This window comes from Saccostrea echinata, unplaced genomic scaffold (genome assembly GCF_033153115.1).
Source record: "Saccostrea echinata isolate AGI-Se365-2 ecotype Australia unplaced genomic scaffold, CSIRO_AGI_Sech_v1 ptg000001l, whole genome shotgun sequence".
NCBI lineage: Eukaryota > Metazoa > Mollusca > Bivalvia > Ostreida > Ostreidae > Saccostrea > Saccostrea echinata.
The window spans coordinates 43,281,465-43,304,313 of record NW_026889750.1 but is presented as its reverse complement, the minus strand read 5'-3'; the positions used below and the strand labels follow the sequence as shown (position 1 = coordinate 43,304,313).

At 32.2% G+C, this 22,849-nt stretch overlaps 1 protein-coding gene across 1 annotated transcript; it reads left to right on the top strand.

The window, feature by feature from the left end:
* The first annotated feature begins 364 nt into the window (after positions 1–364).
* LOC133197655 (uncharacterized) lies at positions 365–21,089 on the top strand. The gene is made up of 6 exons (XM_061333776.1): positions 365–526; positions 669–820; positions 945–1,066; positions 1,688–1,806; positions 20,103–20,187; positions 20,616–21,089. The coding sequence occupies exons 1-6, from the start codon at positions 365–367 to the stop codon at positions 20,969–20,971; spliced, it is 996 nt and encodes a 331-aa protein (XP_061189760.1). The 3' UTR covers positions 20,972–21,089.
* The last annotated feature ends 1,760 nt before the right edge of the window (positions 21,090–22,849 follow it).

The following is a 22,849-nucleotide window of genomic DNA, read 5'->3' as shown; positions in this document are numbered from 1 at the left end:
GTGGGTCTCTTCATACCAAAGTAAAAAAAAATGATAATTATACACCACGAAAATTAGTGATTTCATAGTATTTTAATGGAGTATTGTTTAATTTTCTATAGGAAGATTTTCAATGTTTATGTGGGGACACCTACAACCAGACCTTTGCTGTAGATCAATCGATGTGTTATTGCAAGAAGCGTGTATGTTCAGGTTTAATGAAGATTTATAACACAGGTATCCTTGAAAAAGTTACTCATATAAACAAGAGAAGTATATTTCTAAACATTTTTTATCATTACGGAGTACTATCTACTTGTAAGGTTCAAGTACAAAGAAACGAATTCGAGTCAAAATAAGATTAAATATACTTCTAGACTATGACATGAAACCACTTCTTTCCATTCCCGGGAACAATTCAAACATCCTTGAGGTATGGGAAACAAACTCATCTGGGAAGTTTCATGGTATCTTTTTGGAGAATATAATGAGAAATCCCGCCATCGACTGGTGGAAGGACAGAAGACTTTACCATATACCAGAATATGTACGTTTGTAATGTTTGAAATTAATTAAAAGGTGGTAAAATATTCATATTGAAATAATAATGAACAAAAATTTTTGACTTCAGATACATTTTTGAAAACAATTCATAGATCTTTCATAAATAATGACTGTATCATCTGAAGGTGAAATTATTAACAATGAACAAGCATGGGCAGTGGCTCTGGTCGATGGATTTCTTTACCAATGGATCTACAGCAGATATGAAGAGCTGGATGAATGCTTCCAATATACTAAGTAATGAATACAAGAATTCAGTCAGTGGAATATCACTCGGGTAAAGGTATTTTTTTGTTAATGTTGTTAAATGCATAGAAATATTTCGCATGTATGCGTATACCCATGCATATGACCAGGCAATGCATGAAAAAAATTTAATTGGTATCAATGGAATTTTGTAGTCAGGATATTCTTGCAATTCATAATGGAAGGCACTCGGTCTGTTTTTTACATGGAGATATACTGAAAGATGGATCGGGCTCAAGAGTCACTGTTTTCACCCTGAATAAACAGCCACAGCCAGGTATACAAGAAATTGGACAAGGAAACATACTTAGATTCATCTCCTTAGATACCGAGTCATCTGTTCATGATTGACAAATGTGGAAACTTACAGACACACAAACACACACTTATATAGATAATTGTTTCATGCACTTAATTGTCTAATTTGACATTAAATATTCATACATGAAAATAAGCATTAATGATATAACAACAATAACGGCTTTTGTAATATTGTTGATTCAAATAAAATAAATCCCTTGTATGTTGTAAAGCATTAATCAATATATTTAATGGTATTCATTGTTGTTAATATGGAAATGTGAGAAACTTGCGAGGAGTGCAAGGGGTAAAACTCGCAAAATTTTCACCACACATTCATAAAATAAGAAAAAAAAATACAATGTACCACGCTAACACTATTTTACATGGAAATTACAAAATTTTTACCCGTAAAAAATTCAATTGAGTATAATCATCTCTTTAATGTCTTGAAGTGATGGTCAATGAAATTGGTGGAAAAGTGGGAGATTTTTTTTTCAAGATGTTAGAAATATCTAGCTATATATGACACTTTAAATAATTTGTTCTGAACCAGGTATTCAACAATGACGACATTAGCATCTAATTTTGTTTTCAGTCTTTGCTTCAATGCCCTGGGGGATTTTTCGGATAATGGAGAACGTTGACAATGATAACAGCTGTCGGACAAAATGCGCAGCACTGGCTGGTTTCATCTTTAAAAATGATGCACAGCAGGTTACAAGAAATCTTTTCCCTATATTCTTCATGAAAGTGTAATTATTTTTAAACATGTATCGAACTAAAAACAAAATCCGTGTTACTTTGAATGACGTAAGTTTTTGGTTTCTTTTTTCTCACGAGTAGAACAAATATATTCTATTCCTATGGGTGTGTTAGCAAAGCTATTTTAAAACCAGGAATAGTATCAGGTTGATCTTTTGATACGTTTTTGTCTTATGTCAATTTCTTGAAGACAACTTTCGATGAATCTTCTAAATTTAACTTTAACACATCAAATTTTATCCATACTTAAGGAAGGATTCTTGTACCTTTATATGACTATTTCGCCATACGTGAAAATAAAATGAAAACAAGCATTCTGAGAGTATTGCATTAGCAATACTAGTCAAATGCAATACTAGTCCCCTACCGGCAAGTGTAATCTGGTTCCCGTTAAAAATTGAAAATGCTATAATTCCATCAAAATTCAATGAAGCAGAACGAAATGCAAACTTGATCTATAACTCATCAAGGTTAAGTCACATACCAAAAATCAGCTCAATATCTGCAATCGTTTAGGAAAAAAGTGCGGAAAACCCTGAAAAATTGAAAAGATCGTAATTCCGTCAAAAATCATTGAAGCGGAACGAAATGCAAACTTGATCTGTAACTCATCAAGATACACTCACTTACCAAAAATCAGCTCAATATCTGCAAGCGTTTAGAAGAAAAGTGCGGAAAACCAAGTGGGACAGACAGACAGAAGGACAGACAGACAGACAGACGGACGGACGGACAGACTCAGAGGAAACCTATAGTCCCCTCCGGTTTCACCGGTAGGGGACTAATAAATGAAGGAAACATATAAAAAATATATATCTTATAAAAAGATAGGAAATTTTTGTCAGCCAATATCCTTTTTGGTTAAATTATTAGTCCCCTACCGGTGAAACCGGAGGGGACTATAGGTTTCCTCTGAGTCTGTCCGTCTGTCTGTCTGTCCGTCTGTCCCTCTGTCTGTCTGTCAGTCTGTCCCACTTGGTTTTTCGCACTTTTCTTCTAAACGCTTGCAGATATTGAGCTGATTTTTGGTATGTGAGTGTATCTTGATGAGTTACAGATCAAGTTTGCATTTCGTTCCGCTTCAATGATTTTTGACGGAATTACGACCTTTTCAATTTTTCAGGGTTTTCCGCACTTTTTTTTCTAAACGCTTGCAAATATTGAGCTGATTTTTGGTATTTTACTTTACCTTGATGAGTTATAGATCAAATTTGCATTTCGTTCTGCTTCATTGATTTTTGACGGAATTATGGCATTTTCAATTTTTAACGGGAACCGGATTACACTTGCCGGTAGGGACTAGTATTGCTAATGCAATACTCTCAGAATGCTTGTTTATCTTAGTTTGGTTGTATCATCTGATATACCCGTATCATCCTTTTGAAATAGAAGTACGCATCAAATTATTGGTGACAGTAAATTTTTATTCATAATGTCAAGGACAAAACGACCTTGATCTGACCCAATTCTTAAAAAAACCAGTCAATTGTGTCGTCTACAGAACAGAGAGACACTTAACGATCACTTTTACCTGAAATTCCAACATTAGTCTTGGCTTCTCCAACTTAAATCTAGGCTTTTCCAACTTTAATTTTAACTTGTCTTACCATTTACTCATCTTTTTTTCTCTATTTTTTAAATTATTACCAACTTTATTATGCAAACCAAATACACTGAAACAAATTGGTAAGTATTTAAACTATGTCAATTACCTTTAACCTTGACCTTCCCTATGACTTCACATACTATTTCCAACTGTAAGGACATACGCAACGTAGTTTGAACTTAAATGTCTTTTTCCCTGGAGTTGAAGAGTTCCAATATTTAAAGGAACTGTGTACTACATTTTGATGTCTATATATGGTGTTGTACACTTCCTCTAAAACAAGTTTGGATAGACAAAACATTTAGAATATATGTTTAGTAATTAGGGTCTTCCGTCTCCAACGGAAGACCCTTCTATTATTCTATTGTTTCTTTTTCACTTTTATTATTAGGGTCTTCCGTCTTCAGCGGAAGACCCTTCTATTATTCTTCGGTTTCTTTTTTACCTTTATTATTATTATTATTTTTATTCTTTTTTCTTCTTACAAAATTTGTGCAGAGGATTTCTCGGAGATGGCTCGTTCGATTTTATTCAAAATTTCGTCAGAGATGCGTTGATATCTGAAGTTAATTCCGGCAATTCCGTTTAGGGATATTTACTTCCGGTTGGAAGTTATCGCCCTTTTATCAAAATTTAGAGGACCTCCTTGTCTGTGATGGAACTCAAAAACGGCTTAAGCTAAGGCGCTGAAATTTTCAGTGATGATAGAGGACATGTTGCCATTATGCACCTGGGTTTGGATATTTTCCGGAAGTGCCTAGTATGGGAGCTCGGTAGGGGTCAAAATTTAGGAAGCAAATCATGAGTGAATTTTAGAGACATTTCTTACGATAATTTTTTAACTATGAGTATTTTGTTAAAAAATATTGAAAAGAAATTGCGTAGAATTACAAGATCTTTTATATGATATCAAAGGAAAAGGGCTGACTCATCACATTAGGGGCTGAGAAGGGCCGAAAGTCTTTAATCAATAACTCTTTAACGATCAATATTTTGTAATGCATTACTGAAGCAAAAATATTTATCTCAACTATTTACAAGTATATATTATGATATTCACATCATTTGTTACATAATAAGGGATCATAAGGGGCCAGAATGCTAAATCTTTGATGCTTTATATCTTAAAAGTGGGAAATATTTTGATAAGCAATATTGAACAAAAGATGTCCAAAATAATGTTTTAAACAAGATGCAACCTTTCATTTTTTGCTAAACGTCCTAATTAAGGAGTTGAAGGGCTGGCCCCTAAATACTTCTTTTGTAAATATCTCAGAAACGAAAAAGAAATTCTGACTAGTTGTTGAACAAAAAGTGTTCAAAATCATGAGAGCTTTAAAGTGAAATGAAGAAAAAGGGGCTGCACCCTCACAATAGGGGCTGAGAGGGGCCGAAATTCTTTAATCAATGACTCTTTAACGATCAATATTTTGTAATGCATTACTGAAGCAAAAATGTTTATCTCAACTATTTACAAGTATATATTATGATATTCACATCATTTGTTACATAATTAGGGGCCATAAGGGGCCAGAATGCTAAATCTTTGATGCTTTATATCTCAAAAGTGGGAAATATTTTGATAAGCAATATTGAACAAAAGATGTCCAAAATAATGTTTTAAACAAGATGCAACCTTTCATTTTTTGCTAAATGTCCTAATTAAGGAGTTGAAGGGCTGGCCCCTAAATACTTCTTTTGTAAATATCTCAGAAACGAAAAAGAATTTCCGACTAGTTGTTGAACAAAAAGTGTTCAAAATCATGAGATCTTTAAAGTGATATGAAGAAAAAGGGGCTGCACCCTCAAAATAGGGGCTGAGAGGGGCCGAAAGTCTTTGAAAAATAACTCTTTAACAATCAATATTTTGTAATGCATTACTGAAGCAAAAATGCTTATCTCAACAATTCACAAGTATATATTATGATATCCACATCATATGTTACATAATTAGGGGTCATGAGGGGTCAGAATGCTAAATCTTTGACGCCTTATATCTCAAAAGTGGGAAATATTTTGATAAGCAATATTGAACAAAAGATGTCCAGAATAATGTTCTAAACAAGATGCAACCTTTCATTTTTTTGCTAAACGTCCCCATTAAGGAGTTGAAGGGCCACGAATATCTCAGAAACGAAAAAGTATTTCTGACTAGTTGTTGAACAAAAAGTGTAAAAAAAATCATGAGAGCTTTAAGGTGATATAAAGGATAAGGGTCTGATCCCTTAAATAAGGGGCCGAGAGGGGCTGAAAGTATACAATCAATAACTCTGTAATGATCAATATTTTGTAATATATTACTAAGGCGAAATAGTTCTTCTTCACACACTTTATCTAAATAACATGATGTTGATATCATATATTATGCAATAAGGGGTCCTTAGGGGGCCAGATTGTATAATCTTTGGCGCAATATGTCTCGAAAAGGAATAATACTTTGATAAACAGTATTAAACAAAAGACGTTCAAAATAATATTCTGAACAATATGCACTCTTTGAATTTTTGTTAGACGTCCCCATTTAGGACTTGAAGGGCCGGCCCTTTTTATTTCTTTTGCATATATCCCGAAAACAAAAAAGAATTTCTGAATAGTTGTTGAACAAAAAGTGTTAGAAAGCATGAGAGCGTTAAGATTATATCAAGAAAAGGGGGCTGACCTCTCACAATAGGGGCCAAGAAGAACCGAAAGTCTTTAATCTATAACTTTTTAATGATCAATATTTTGTTAAACATTATTAAAGCAAAATTGTTCGTCTTAACAATATATTTATATCATTATATTCGAACGAAAATCTCAGTCAAATTCTTATCTCATCTTATCAAAAATCGGACGGAAGACCCACTCGTTGCTCGCAACGAGATCTCATCTAGTTATTATTATTTTTTTTTTCTGTCCAAATTTTGTGCAGACGATTTCTCAGAGATGGTTTGATGGATTTACTTGAAATTTTCAGAGATGATGTATCATGATCTAAACCTTATTCACTTTTTTTTTATTTTTTGAAAATTCACTTCCGGTCGGAAGTTATCGCCCTTTAATCGAATTTTAGTGACCATTTTGTCTACACAAAAAGTCAAAAACGACAGAAGCTGGAGTGCTGAAATTTTCAGTGATAATAGAGGACATGTTCTAGTTTTGCACCTCGGTTTTCAAATTTTCTGGAAGTGCCTAGTATGGAAGCTCGGTAGGGGTCGAAATTTATGACATGAATCAGGAGTGAATTTTTGAGACATTTTTTATCATATCTTCAAAACTATGAATATTTTCTTAAAACATATTGAACAGAAATTGTGTAGAATTACTAGATCTTTTATATGAAATCAAAGAAAAAGAGCTGACTTATCACATTAGGGGCCAAGAGGGGCCAAAAGTCTTAAATCCATAACTCTTTAAGGATCAAAATTTTGTTATACATTACTAAAGCAAAAATGTTTATCTGAACAATCTACAACTATATATTATGATAAAAAATCTCATATATTACAAAATTAGGGGCCATAAGGGGCCAGATTGCTAAATCTTTGACGCTTTATATCTCGAAAGTGGGAAATATTTTGATAAGCAACATTGAACAAAAGATGTTCAAAATAATGTGCTAAACAATATGCAACCTTTCAAAATTTGCTAAACGTCCCTATTAAGGAGTTGAAGGGCCGGCCCCTAAATATTTCTTTTGCATATATCTCCTACACGAAAAAGAATTTCTGAATAGTTGTGGAACAAAATGTGTTCAAAATCATACGAGCTTTAATGTGATATCAAGAAAAAGGGGCTGGCCCCCTCAAAATCGGGGCCGATAGGGACCGAAAGTCTTTCATCAATAACTCTTTAACGATCAATATTTTGTAAAATATTACTGCAGCAAAAATGCTTATCTGAGAAAACTACAACTATATATTATGTTATTCACATCATATGTTACATAATTAGGGGTCATGAGGGGCCGAAATACGAAATCTTTGACGCTTTATATATCGAAAGTGGGAAATATTTTGCTAAGCAATATTGAATAAAAGATGTTCACAACAATGTTCTGAACAATATGTAACCTCTAAGGCAAAATAGATCATCTTCACACACTCCTTAACTATATAACATGTTGTTGGCATCATATGTTACGTTATAAGGGGACATTAGGGACCAGAATGCTTAATCTTTGACACTTTATATCTCCTTATTATTATTATTTTTTTCTGTCCAAATTTTGTGCAGACGTTTTCTCAGAGATGGTTGGTCGGATTGACTTGAAATTTTCAGGAATGATGTATCATGATTTAAACCATATTCAATTTTTTCTTTAATTTTTGAAAATTTTACTTCCGGTCGGAAGTTATCGCCCTTTAATCGAATTTTTAATGACTATTTTGTCTACACAAAAAGTCAAAAACGACAAAAGCTAGAGTGCTGTAATTTTCAGCGATTATAGATGACATGTAGTAGTTGTGCACCTATGTTTTCAAATTTTCCGGAGGTGCCTAGTATGGAAGCTCGGTAGGGGTCGAAATTTATGACATGAATCAGAAGCGAATTTACGAGACAATTTTTATCATATCTTCAAAACTATGAATATTTTCCTAAAATATATTGAACAGAAATTGTGTAGAATTACAAGGTCTTTTATATGAAATCAAGAAAAAAGAGCTGACTCATCAGATTAGAGTCCAAGAGGGGCCAATATTATTTTAACAATAAGTCTTTAACGATCAATATTTTGTTAGATATTATTGAAGCAAAAATGTTTATCTTTACAATCTTAACTGTTTATTATAATATTTATGTCATATGTTGCATAATCAGGGACCAAAAGGGGCCAGAATGCTATTTCTTTGAAGCTTTATATCTCGAAAGTGGGAAATATTTTTATAAACAATATTTAACAAAAAGTGTTCAAAATAATGTTCTTAACAATGTGCAACCTTTCAAATCTTGCTAAACGTCCCCATTAGGGCTTTGAAGGGCTGGCCCCTAAATATTTCTTATCCGAATATCTTGGAAACGAAAATGAATTTCTGAAAAGTTATTGAACAAAAAGTGTTCAAAGTGTTCAAAGTCATGAAAGCTTTAAGATAATATCAAGAAAAAGGGGATGGCCCCTCAAAATAGGTGCCAAGAGGGGCCAAAAGTCTTCAATCAATAACTCTTTAACGATGAATATTTTGTAGTACATTACTGAAGCTAAAATGTTTATCTCGACAATTTACAACTATATATTATGATATTCACATCATAAGCTATATACCTATGGGCCATAAGGGGCCAGAATGCAAAATCTTTGGCACTCTATATCTCGAGAGTGGGAAATATTTTGGTAAGCATTATGAACAAAAGATGTTCAAAATAATTTTCCTAACAATTAATATGCAACCTTTTAATTTTTGCTAAACGTCTGTATTAAGGAGTTGAAGGGCCAGCCCCTAAATATTTCTTTTGCATTATCCCGCAAAGAAAACAAGAAAAATAACTCTCTAAATCAATATTTTGTAATATATTACTGAAGCAAAAATGTTTATCTCAACATTTTACAACTATATATTATGATATTCACATCATATGTTACATAATTAGGGGCCATAAGGACCCAAAATGCGAAATATTTGGCACTCTGTATCTCGTTTTTTATAATCATATGTTTCATTTTAAATTTATTAGGGTCTTCCGTCTCCAACGGAAGACCCTTCTATTATTGTATTGTTTCTTTTTCACTTTTATTATTATTCCACTTTTTTTTTTACAATTTTTGTGCAGAAGATATTTCGCAAACGTTTCGATCGATTTTCATGAAATTTTCAGGGGTAATGCCTTTTGATCTGAAGATGATCCTTTTTTGTTCAAATCCTTTAAATTCACTTCCGATCGGAAGTTATCGCCCTTTAATCGATTTTCAGATAACCATTTTGTCGACACAAAAACTAAAAAACGGCAAAAGCTAGAGCGCTGAACTTTTCAGCGATTATAGAAGACATGTTGAAGTTTTGCTCCTGGGTTTTCAAATTTTCCGGAAGTACCTAGTATGGAAGCTCGGTAGGGGTCGAAATTTAGGACATGAATCAGGAGTGAATTTTCGAGACATTTTTAATCATATCTCTAAAACTATGGAGATTTTCTAAAAACATATTGAATAGAAATTGTGTAGAATTACAAGATCTTTTATATGATATCAAAGAAAAAGGGCTGACTCATCACATTAGGGGCCGAGAGGGGCCGAAAGTATTTAGTCAATAGCTCTTTAACCATCAAAATTTTGTAATGCATTACTGAAGCAAAAATGTTTATCTCAACAATTTACAACTATATATTATGATATTCACATCATATGTCACATAATCAGGGACCAAAAGGGGCCAGAATACAAAATCTTTGACGCTTTATATTTCAAAAGTGGAAAATATTTTGATAAGCAATATAAAACAAAAGATGTTCAAAATAATGTTCTAAACAATATGCAACGTTTCATTTTTCTCTAAACGTCCCTATTAAGGAGTTAAAGGGCCTGCCCCTAAATACTTCTTTTGCTAATATCTCGAAAACGAAACGAAACTTCTGAATAGTTGTTGAACAAAAAGTCTTCAGAATTACAAGACCTTTCAAGTGATATCAAGAAAAAGGGGCTGGCCCCTCAAATTAGGGGCTCAGAGGGGCCAAAAGTCTTTCATCTATAACTCCTTAACGTTAAATATTTTGATATTAAATGTTGAAGCAAAAATGTTCCTCTTCACAATCTGCAACTATATATGTTAAAATTTTCTTCAAATATAACGTAATTAGGGGCCATAAGGGGCCATAATGCTTAATCTTTGAAGCTTTATATCTCGAAAAGGGGAAACATTTTGAAAAGCAATATTGAACAAAAGTTGTTTAGAATAATGATTTGAACAATGTGCATCCTTTGAATTTTTCCTAAACAGCCCCTATAAGGACTTAAAGGGACGGCCCCTAAATACTTCAAGTCTGCATATCTCGAAAACTGAATAGTTGTTGAACGAAAAGTTTTCAGAATTACAAGACCTTTCATTTGATATCAAGACCCCTCGAATTAGGGGCTCAAAGGGGCTAAAAGTCTTTCATCTATAACCCTTTTGCAGTAATGTTCATCTTCACGATCTGTTACTATAAATATTTTAAAATCTTCATCAAATATTGCGTTTTTTGGTTCCATAATGATCAAAATTTTGTTAAACATAACTGAAGCAAATTGTACGTTTTCACTATTTATATATTTATGAACGAAAATCTCAATCAAATTCGTATCTCATCTTATCAAAAATCGGACGGAAGACCCACTCGTTGCTCGCAACGAGATCGCATCTAGTTTTTGTATATTTTTCTTTGAATTATACAAGAATTTTCATCAATTGATATCTTTTCAAAACCCCTGGTAATGTATGCTGATTTTGTGTCAACAAACATCCGGTGGTACTATAAACTTAAATTAAGAATATCTTGAAAAATTATCAGTAGGTAAGGTACTTTGCGTATGTCCTTAAAAGCCCTTTTATTTCTGTTGGCTCATTTTATATAATTTTATAGAGGTGAACTTCATACAACATTAAACATAATTAGATGTTTGATATATAAGATGAAACAACACTATATTTTATGCAACAAATACAACTGAACTAAATGTATCAATTCTGTAAACACAGATATTTATATCTGCAAATATTTTCCTTTAATGTAGCACTATTTGAGCAAGGCGTATTTAATTCTGTGTATAAACAGGTTCGTCACCTGATCATAAATTCATTGATATATATATATATATAATTTGATATATATGATATATATAATTTCATAGTGATGTCAAAAGGTGGTCGACGGGTTTGAAAAAAAAAATCATTTCATAGTTTTAAAAACTCAAATATTTGTTAAAAATCAGTCACAAATGTAACTATAAGTAACACAGTAGGTATCGTTTTAAAACTTTTACCTGGATGTAAATACGGGTTGGTCATGTGATCAAATCTCATAAATCCGAAGGCCTTAATGGTAGATTTGATCACATGATACCTTAATTCTTAAATGAAACTATTCCTTTTTTCATCATAATTGCATAATTAAATCGTTTCTTTTCATTGTAATGACATATAACACAGCAACAGGAGTCCAGCTAGAAAGTATATGAATATAATCGCATAAAGTCATACAAAATTGGAAAAGCCAAGAAAAAAGTTCGAAAATCCAAGACTTAAGCTGGAAAAGCCAAGATTAAAGTTGGAATTACCAACTTTGAAGTTAGAAAATCCAACTTAAAGTTTGAAGAGCCAACTTAAAGTTAGAAAAGCCAACTTAAATGTTGGAACAGCCAACTTTAAAGTTGGAAAAGCAAATTTAAAGTTGGAAAAGCCATTTTTAAAGTTGGAATTACCAACTTTAAAGTTGGAAAAGCTAAGATTAAAGTTGGAATTATCACATTCAATGTAGACATTTAAAAATTCCAAGGAATTTTTAGAAAATTTGAAATCATAAAATTTTACAAAATCGTACGACTTTTCAATACCTTATACAACTATTAACCACGATAAATTAAGGTCCAGGCTTTTTTTTTTTTTTACCTCATAAGCAGCTTCTTTTTCAAGAAAAATGAAACTCGACATTTCACTTACTTTGTCGCGTCGCGACCTTTGAAAAATTATTTTGTTAAAAAGATTCTAAATGCACAAAGTACTCAAGCCCATTTAGGACCTATCAAAAAATATTTTGGAATTTGATATAACGAATCGTCCAATTTGTTATAACGAAATTAAATCGTTATATCAATTTCCATGAATTGGTTCAAACGAATTTAATCTGTAATGATAAATTTGTTGAATTCGTTATAAGGAATTAAAAAAAAATTATAACGGCTTTAAATTAGTTGAAACGAAATCTTTGTTATAAAAATCAAATTCGTTTAAACGAATTCGACAATTCGTTATATTACGAATTTATCAATATTTTTCTATAGGTCCTAAGTTTTGAATTTCATTAACGGATTTAATTCGTTATAAAAAAAAATTTAGAATTCGATTAAAGGAATTTTAATTTGTTAAAGCAATTTTTAGAATTCGTTAAGACGAATTTAATCTGTTATAACAAATTTTTGAATTCATTATAACGAATTAATTCCACAAATTCGTTATAAGGAATTTAATTCGTTATTACGCATTCAAGAAATTGTTATAACGAATTAAATTCGTTCTACAAATTTGACAATTCGTTATATTGAATTCAAAAATATTTTTGATAGGTCGTAAATGGGTTTCCACAAGTACTCCAAAAATAATATTAAAAAGATGCTTGAGTTTCTGATTGACAATATTATGTTGTTTTTGGAGATCAAGTCTTTGAACAGTCTATTTGAATTCCTATGGGAAATAATTTGCAGACTTATCCTTATGAAGCAGAATCTATTCAAACATTTCCAACATAAAAAGAAATCCCTTTTTGTGGCCTTCAATTTGAAATTTAGATATATCGATGACGTTTTATCGATTACTAATATCCATTTCATCCCTACGTTGATTCGATATATCCCTTTGAACTCGAAATAAAAGAAACTACAGTCTGACACATCTGTTTCATATTTGGATATTTTGTCAGAAAAAATAGACGTTAATGGCAACCTAGGACAAAACTTTATGATAAACGTGATGACTTCAAATTTTCTGTTGTCAACTTCCCTTATTTTTGTAACGATATACCATAATCACATGCATATGGACTTTGTGTAATCTAATTGATTCGATCGCAAGAGCTTGTTCTATACAAACATATTCTAAAACGAAGCAAGCTATTGACAAATAAGTTGATGATACAAGGGTATCAAAAATCCAAAATGTCAACATTTAGCAAATTCTATGGTCGATGCAATGACCTTGTTAGCAAATGCAATCTGTCGTTAAGTCGAATGTTGACTGATATTTTTCATACAAATAGTTAGACCCTTATTTTCACACTAAAATTTTTTTTCACCGTTCACGGTAGCTCAGTCGGTAGATCGCTCGCTCCGTGATCGGGAGGTCGTGAGTTCGAATCTTGGCCGCGACTGACCTAAGTCGATAAAAAATGGGTAGCAACTGTTCCTTCGCCATGCGCTCGGCACTTTGAAGTGAAAGTTGCGGGTGCTTCGGACTAGACCTTAAAAACCGAGGTCCCATGTCACGGCAGGCGTTGGCACGATAAAGATCCTTCACTGCTCAATGGCCCTGAGTGCCGAGTATAGGTCAAAATTTGAAGCCCTTCACCGGTATATGGTGACGTCTCTATATGAGTGAAAAATTCTCGAATGGGACGTAAAACAACATACAATCAATCAATCAGTCAATTTTTCCCGTTTGTCCGATCATGACAAGGAGTACACAGCAGGTGTGACCGGTCGACAGGGGATACTCACTGTTCCATGGCACCTTATCCCATTTCTGATGTTTTTAGGGGTCCATTGTTTGTTCTGATCCCAATTTATAATGGTCCAAAGGACTTTTTTTAGCTTTAATATCGTTTGTTCTTCACATTTCATGAAAAAGATCAGAATTCATCAAAGTGAAAAATTCACCATAAAACATTTTAAGATTGGGCCTTTTGGCGATGATATACATCATATTTTTATTTATTTTAGGAGGGTAAATGTTATTGTATCACCTTATACGATCAAATGCATGACCACACTTCGCTACATCAGCTTCGTCCCTTTTGGAAGGGTATGCTTTCGTTTTTTTTAGCTCTTTTTTTAATCTAAGAATTACTACATATTTCATATTCGAGACACAATTTCTCATTTTATTGTCTTTTTTTCATTTTGTGATTGTGTGATATATAACAGAGAGTAATTCCATGTTTTAAGTTACCAGTGTTAGTTAATGGTCTTCCACATATTAGAATTATTTTTATTGCAGATTCCCATTTACCGTCCGCTTGTCCGACTGAAAATTTCCTGTCCGATCAAACATCATGTCAGGCTAATTGCAGTGACTTTCATTTTATGATGTACAATATATCTGTGAGTAATAAATTATTAAACAGACTAGAAGACTTCGTATACACTTTTGACCTGTATTTCACACTGAATTCTGATAAATAATAAATGATAGTGAAATTTAACACCAAACAAGAAGTTTACAGATGTTACCTTACCACAAATTATTTGATATATTTTCATTGAAGGATGAAACATGCCTTTGTTTTGATAAAGCTTCAAAAGACAAGTGTAACTTGACATTGCATATACACATAAGTGAGTATTTATTTTTAGTTTCACATGTATCTGTACTTATTAAGCTCAGGACACCTTCAATGTAATATTTATTGCATTTTTGAAAAGTTAATCCTAGTCAAAGTCTCATTAGGGGTTTATGGGTATTTTCTTAATCTGTCTAATAATAATAAAAGAAACTGCTGGAACTGAAAAAGTAAACTGCTATCGAGTTTGGTACTCGTGTATTGTGTAACTGATCATATTAAATGTTAAACTTATTAACTTATAGAATAGAGTATGAGTATATTTTAAAGATAAATCACGGTGACAAATTGTATTCTTGAAACATTGAATTCCACTCTTATAGAAATTGTTGATCATAGTGTACATTTTAACCAAGTGTTTTAATGACATACAACAATTACATATTAATTTGTATATTTATTTGTAGAACCAAATTACGGACATCAAGAAATGAAATTGAGGAACTTCACTATAGAAAATACCATGGTGGTAAATTGGCTCCTCATGTGATACCATTGTAATTTTGAAATCTAAAAATAAAATAACGATGTAATTATTATACTTCTTAGTTGAGAACAGGAAATGATAATTAACAAAGTAGAATATTATGTATTCACCGCACTCACTCTATTAATGATGAATAAGATTACATCGACCTTTAAAACTGGTCATAATCATAGTAACGGTACCAAGGAAATTTGCATAAATTCTCATTTATCAGGGAAAACTTCAGCATCTAAAATGACCCCACAGGCACCGGAATACATCGGCCAACAAATATCCCGAATTGCCAGCAAGCAGAAAAAGCATTTCTACCCTACAATTAGCATTACTTGCAAGCATAACAAACAATACTAGAATATAATCAACATTTCCAGCAGGCATAACAAACACTGCTAAACATACAATCAGCATTTTCAGCAAGTATATTAAACATTGGCGTAAGCGGCAAGCAAAATATACATAAATAGCATGAGTCAGCATTGTTAGTACAATGTATTATTAGCATTACCAAGAAACAATCAGCATTACCATCAGGTATAACAAACAACACTATCATACAATCAGTACCAAGCAACATATGAAGCATTAATAGCATAGAGGCAGCATAACTAGCCGGCATAACAAACATTAAGAGCGTAAAATAAACATCAGCAGCAGACATCATAAGCAATTATAGTCCGAACAACATGACTAGCAATAAAATTTAAAATTGGATGTTCCGTTTACATTTGTTGAGGAAATTTGTTTTAATTGCGCATCAGTACGAAAAAGAATTCTTAAGATATATGAATCAATTCATAGGCTTAAATTACAAAGCGCAAGTTCAATATACTTGGACTACAATCTATTGTACTTTTTTTTATTTATTTATCTTTACAAAATTAATGTAAAATATTTAAATTTTTAAAAAGGAATAAGATTTTTAATTGATTTATCAAGAAGGACTGACTTCCTTTGACACAAACTCTGTAAATTGTTTACAAAAGATATCAAGAAGTAAATTTCGTTTGTTAGAAAAAAGAAATCATTTTAGGGACAAATCATATTTTTCTGTGATATGCTGAATTATCTTTCCATCTTTCTCTCCATCCCCTTCACGGTAATTCGAGAAGAAAATTAAAAATTATTTTACAAATTTCCTTTTTCTAATAGTCCTGGGAGAATTTCCCACATTTTTATGTTTGTGGAATACGGTGGTTTGATTGGACTGGCGATTGTGAACCACAACATCTACAGCTTACAATATGGATAACAAAAGAGTTGGTGGATGTGGTAAATATTTATGTAAGAGAATCTTAAACTTTGTTATATATTATATAAAGATTGCAGAAGATGAAAGAGTGTTGATTAAACGAGGCCGAGTCTAATTATTTCTACCCTAGATATTTTGATTAAATTTCCTAAATTAATTTTTACTATTATTGTTTTAAGATTAAGAAATCGAATGTTTAACATCCCAATTTCTTAACTGGGCCATCTCAAAAGTTGTCAAATTTTACTATTGGACCCTATGGGAATTTGTTGGAAAAGCGCGCCAAATTATGACATTTTTTCCATATTTTATATATATATATATATATATATATATATATATATATATATATATATATATATATATATATATATATATCGGTGCAGATGACTTTTTTTATGTTAAGATTAGATGTTTAGATTGCTAGTATGTTTCCTTTGATGTTATTTCAACAGTTTTTAGTATAATATCCATAGACGTCTTGAATATACAAGTGAGTCGCGTGTCTTTCTTCAGCGTTAGGCATTGCTTACAAAATCGGAAAACAATGACGTCGTTAGAGCCATTTCAGCGTTTTTATTGTCGTAAAAGCACATTTTCAGACCCATAGGCGGTACAGTTAGTGTTAATTTTGTATTAAAATCACAATATTTTGGAAAGTGTAATGTCGCACATATGACTATGAAATTAAAAAGCTACTCAAAGTATTGAGCACTCGAATTGGAATTAGACTCGGCCTTGTTTAATACTTAAATATTAATATTTTTGAACGTCTAAATAAGAAGAAAAAATGTCAATTCTTATTAAATATGTTTGATTTGCTGAACTATGGTATAAATAGACCCTGATCTTTAATTAATAGGTGTTTATTTTATTTCATCTCTTTTCAGTGGAATGGTATTCAAAATATTTTCTATTTTGATGAGTGTATTTTTGCTAATAAAACAAAGCTGGAGATTGTAGGATTTAATTGTGAAGGAAACTACTCGCTATATTATTCTCTACTGACAATTAATGGTAAGAGTTAATTGAGTATTTTCAGCAAAAAACGAGGATTTATCCAGAAGTTATGTCACAAGTGCTATAAACTTTTTAATAACAGTAAGTAATTGACAAAAGTTTAAAGACTATTGTCTCCTACTAATATCTTTAACAGTTTTGGCTATTGCCTAATTATTTAGTTCAGTTACATATAATACTTCTGAAATATTAAAATGAACACTAAGTTAAATTACATCTATCACCGCAAGATAGCAATTACTCTTTCAGTTCATAAGAAATGCTTAAATATCTCAGGTGCATTTTTATTTCCAAGTTCGTTAATACTCCTGAATGACACTTATATTCTCGCAATATCCTTTGCTTTGAGTTACTGTTCCCATATTTATTCAGCTGTGTTTACATCTCATGCGCGGATCTAGAGGGGGTCGGGGAGGTCAGAACCCCCTCTAATTTGCGGAGTTATTAAAAGTATATACTGAAGCGAAGGATTTTTGTTTTGTTTGTTTGTTTTGTATTGTTTTGTTTTGTTTTTTGCAAGACAAGAAATTTCTGGGTAGGATTTTTTTTTTGACTGGAGGGGACCCCCTAGTAAAAATTCCAGGATCTCTGCCTGCATCTCGTGTAGCATCAGATGAAAGAGTTGTTGTAATGTTCAAAATTGACTAAGTCTTTGCTGAAATATTGAATAAAATACTTGAGTAGATGCCTTTATTTGACTTCAGTAATTTTTTTCCTAAAAAAAAGCAAATGACAAACTTCTTCAATATAAGAAAGAGACCACATTTAACGTTATTTACTGTTGAACACGACGCTACACAAGAAGAACAACAAGCAATGGAATGAATTAGAACTGAACATTAAAAAGGTTCAAATAGATTTAATAACACAAAGCGAGAATCTACAGCAAAAGTTGGCAGTTAAGATTATAGTAAAAAATCATAATCAGTTTAAATAGATTTTTGGATTGACTGAAAATGTTTTCAGAAAATTAACGTTCTGAAGACGTCGCTAACATTGTTGTGAGGAATGGATGTAAACTAACGATGTAGACCTCGCTGACATTCTTGCCGTGAGCAATAGACGTAAACTAACGTGTTTATTATTTATGTTTTACTTTTATATTTCAAAGGGTATTATATTATGCCCAATTATCAACAGATCTGTTTTTGTTTTCATATGAAGCAGAATCTATTCAGAAACTCCCACATGAAAAGAAGTCTCTTGATGTGACTATCAATTCGATCTTTAGATATATCGACGACTTTTTATCAATTAACAATATTAAATTTTCCTTTGATTCGATACATTCCTTTGAACTCAAAATAAAAGATTCCACAGAGTCTGACACATCTTTTCATATTTGGATATTAACTAGAAAAGGACGTTAATGTTTAACAAACAACAAATCTTATGATAAACGTGATGACTTTAACTTTTATATCGTCCACTTCCCTTACCTATGTATCAATTTACCATTATCACCTGCATATGAAGTTTATGTCTTCCAGTTGATTTGATAGTTAAGATCATGCTCTACGAACAGACCTTTCTTTAAAACAAGGCAAGCTATGACAAATAAATCGATGTAACAAGAATATCAACAGTGTCCATTAAAGACAGCATTTCGCAAATTCTATGGGTGATACGGTGGCATAGTTGGTAAATACAATGTATTGTTAAGTCGAATATTGAATGATGTTTTTCATGCAATTTTTAGGCAATAATTTTCACACTGAATTGTCTGCGGATTTTTTTTCCGATTATGACAAGGAGCACACGGCGGGTGCTTACACCTAAATTGCATCTGATACCACCCCTGGTATTTTAGACGCCCATGCTTGCTCTGCTCCAAATTTTTATTGTTTCAATGGACTTTTCAGCTTGATTACTGTTTGTTATCATCATATCATGGCAAACTAAAATTAAACTTAATGATAAACGTGATGACTAATAGCTTGAACTTTTCTATCGTCTACTTCCCTTACTTATGTAGCAATCTATTATCAATTGCATATGGAGTTAATGTCTCCCAGTTGATTCGATGCACAAGAGGACGTTCTAGGAGCACACGGCGGATGTGACCGGTCGACAGGGAATGCTCACTCCCCCATGCCACCTGATCCCATCTCTGACGTGTTTGTTCAACACATAATTTGTATTACTTCAATGGACTTTTGAGCTTGAATACTCTTCGAATTCGTTATCTTCATATTTCATATATCTGAATTAAATTTTAAGATGGCAACCAAAATAGAGAAAATTACATGTTTACGTATGTAGTTTTGTTGATGACTTCCTACTTGAAAGAATTAAAGCGCTAGTGATATTAGTTTTGATTCAATCCTCGTACAAACTGACTAAACAGTCGTACAAACTGACTAAACAGTCCAGTAAAGAAAATTAAACTTGATATTAAGTCATAAATTGTAATCAATTGTCTAATTCCTGTACAATATTTCCAAGTTAGAAATTTAAGAAATCTAATTTGTTCATAATTATTTACTTATTTGTGTGTTTTTCCTTGATTTGAATTGATTTTTAGGAGAAATTATGATGAAAAAGATGATAATCAAACAGGTGTAATAAAATATTAAAACTTACATTTGATTTAATAAAACTAAACCACGGATATGAGTATGACTAAAGAAATGGTAGAACTGCGTTAATTCAAGATTAGCTTTATGTAGCAAATTACTGTTAACTGTACAATTTTTGACATTCTAGAAAAATCCTTGGTGATTGCTGATCGAGTGGTCATTCTGGGGTATTACCGTAAGTAATTTTATAACGTACTTTAAAATTCTGTTCAAATCCCACTTATACAGGTTAAACATCTTTATTGAAATTTTCTTCAAGCCGACAGAGATTCAGCTCAGTCTTTGTATGTGATGTATGATGATTATTTTTTGATTTTTGTTTTCTATAGCTACTTTTAGTGATCCTATTATTATCCTTATATTCAAGGAATTCAAAGTTAGACGTTTTGATTAGATGTATAATAATGGATTGTAATCTGAGTAACGTTAGCTTCTTTGTCTTTTTGAAATTTTATTGTTATTGAAAGTTTTAAAACATCAATATTTGATATTGCTGTTTTACAATATACTACAAGCAATACTAATAAATCACGAGAAAAGCAACGATTCTTTTCTTTCTTTCTTTTTTAAAATACATTTAATGCTGATTTTAAATATTTGCAGATAAAGAAGAACCAAAAGTGAGCAAATGGGAATTCTTGAATAACTTTACTTATGAGGAAATTCAAAATATCATGAGACCAGTTCTGGAAAATACCAAGACCGAGGGGACAGTACCAGTACGGAATTTGTCGTCCAGTGTAAGGAAAAAGGAGAGTGCTCCAGACCACCGGAAGTCATCACAAGGCATTGGAATTCTGGGAGGGTTTCTACTGGGATTTACTTTTATTTTAATCTTTATCTCTGACGTCATGATATTGAAGGTCCATCTTGGAGCCATGTATCAGAATTTATTCCGACTATTTAAAGTCGAGAAAAAAAAATCGAGCGTAGAAATTAAAGCTCAACAGCAACAATAATTGATAGCTGAACATTTTCCTGTGTATTTAAGTTTTATTTACAAGAAGAATTTGCTCTCAATTGCCGCCCAGGCAACAAACTAAGTAGATGTTTGTCTTATTTGGGTAGATCAATGTCATAGCAGCAAATCAGTATTATGTGACTTCATCCAAATGTTTGTTCCCAATGTGTATTTCGTTTGAAAAAACCGTCCCTTGGGTACCAGCAATTTTGGTCCTTTGATCTTGACCTTAGATTTTGATCTACTTTTTGAAAAACTTTAACCTTGACCATAACTTTTGAACTGTTGGTGCTAGGGCTTTTATATTTCACATGTGTTTTCCTTGTTAAAAGACCTTCCCTTGCGTACCAACGATTGTGATCCTATGACCTTGATGTTTAAGTTTAATCTACTTTTGAAAAACTTTAACCTTTGGCCACAACTTTTTAACTGTCGGAGCTAGGGCTTTCATATTTCACAGGTGTGCTCCATGGTCAAGACCTTAGCTTTCGTCATGAGCTGCCATACGGGGACATCAGTGTTTCACAAACACATCTTGTTTTCTAAAGTTCTGAATGTTGAATTGTTTATCTCATCAAAAGAATATGAATATGTGTATTGTGTAACTGTTAAAATAAAAGAAGTCAATATATATATGAAAATAATTTAATTTTGTTTGTATTCTAGCCTCTGATTGGTTAATATCCAAAAAGGAACACAAATTATTTTTGTATAACCTGGTTTGGTATGGGGACCAAGCCCCCTGACAACCAGCTGAATCATCTGTATCCATACAATCCTTTCATTTCCAGTCCTCGGGATTTATGGAAAATTCCAGATTTAATAAATGTACCCTTAACTTCAAACAATAATTCGATCTTACCACATGTAAACGAACAACAAGGCTGCTAGGCCTTTGTATCAGTTTTTACCTCCCCTCGCTTCCCATCACTTCCGTTACTACGGTTGTATTATTGAGCGGCAAATTTGAACTGATGAAAAGCAACGAAATTTTACACCCATAATTATTTAATGATTTTAAAATTAAATTATAAGGAATGACTCTAATTCTTGGCCATATTATTCGAGTATAACCTGGTTTGGGTCAGTTTACGCTGTTTTATAATCCGCTTCGCTGATTATAAAGCGTAAACTGACCCAAACCAGGTTATACTCGAATAATTTGGCCAAGAATTAGAGTCATTCCTAAAATAATATTTAAGAAACTAATATTCAAGACTATGAATTTAAAGTATTCTAAAATTATTGGTAGGGTTATTTGTTTTATTTGAACATGGTCATGGTTGATATTATTTTATAAGGAAACATAAAATACGTTTATGGTTTTCTTTTGATATATAAAAAAATACAATTACATAGCTTGAAAAACATACTAAAAGCACAGTATATTCTTAATTACAGCATCTATGTATTATGACAATGACACAAAATGGGCATAAAAAGAAATCTTTCAGACCAAGTTTAATGATTATAGACGTACATTTGTTCCGGTAATTACACAAGTCTTATGAACTTTATGAGTCAATTTTCATGTGAGGAGAACGTGTACGTCGAAGCCATACAGAGAAGAACCATCCATACTTACTCTGATTTTACAAATCAATGACTTTTTGACATTACAGATAACTTAGATCACTCTTAGTGTGTTAAATTACATATATCAACCTTGGATGTTTATGTAATAAAGATAGAGTTATCTTTCTTTTTATGTTACGGTGTAATCTTCAGTCATTAGATGCCCCAGCAGCCTTTCAACTGCCGCTAGGGTTCGTTGTATAGAACCATAACTAATTACCGGAACTTGTAGAGCAGGTCCTAAGTAGCTGATTCTTTTCAAGTATGTCAATTTCGACGTTTCCTGAGTACTCCTCCACTG

What these genes read in the sequence shown, in the direction of transcription:
- LOC133197655 (XM_061333776.1), top strand. Translation starts at nt 365, where the DNA reads ATGAAACCACTTCTTTCCATTCCCGGGAACAATTCAAACATCCTTGAG. An exon ending in GTCAGTGGAATATCACTCGG is followed by an intron (nt 821 to 944) that starts GTAAAGGTATTT and finishes GGAATTTTGTAG; the next exon opens with TCAGGATATTCTTGCAATTC. An exon ending in GGTCATTCTGGGGTATTACC is followed by an intron (nt 20,188 to 20,615) that starts GTAAGTAATTTT and finishes AAATATTTGCAG; the next exon opens with ATAAAGAAGAACCAAAAGTG.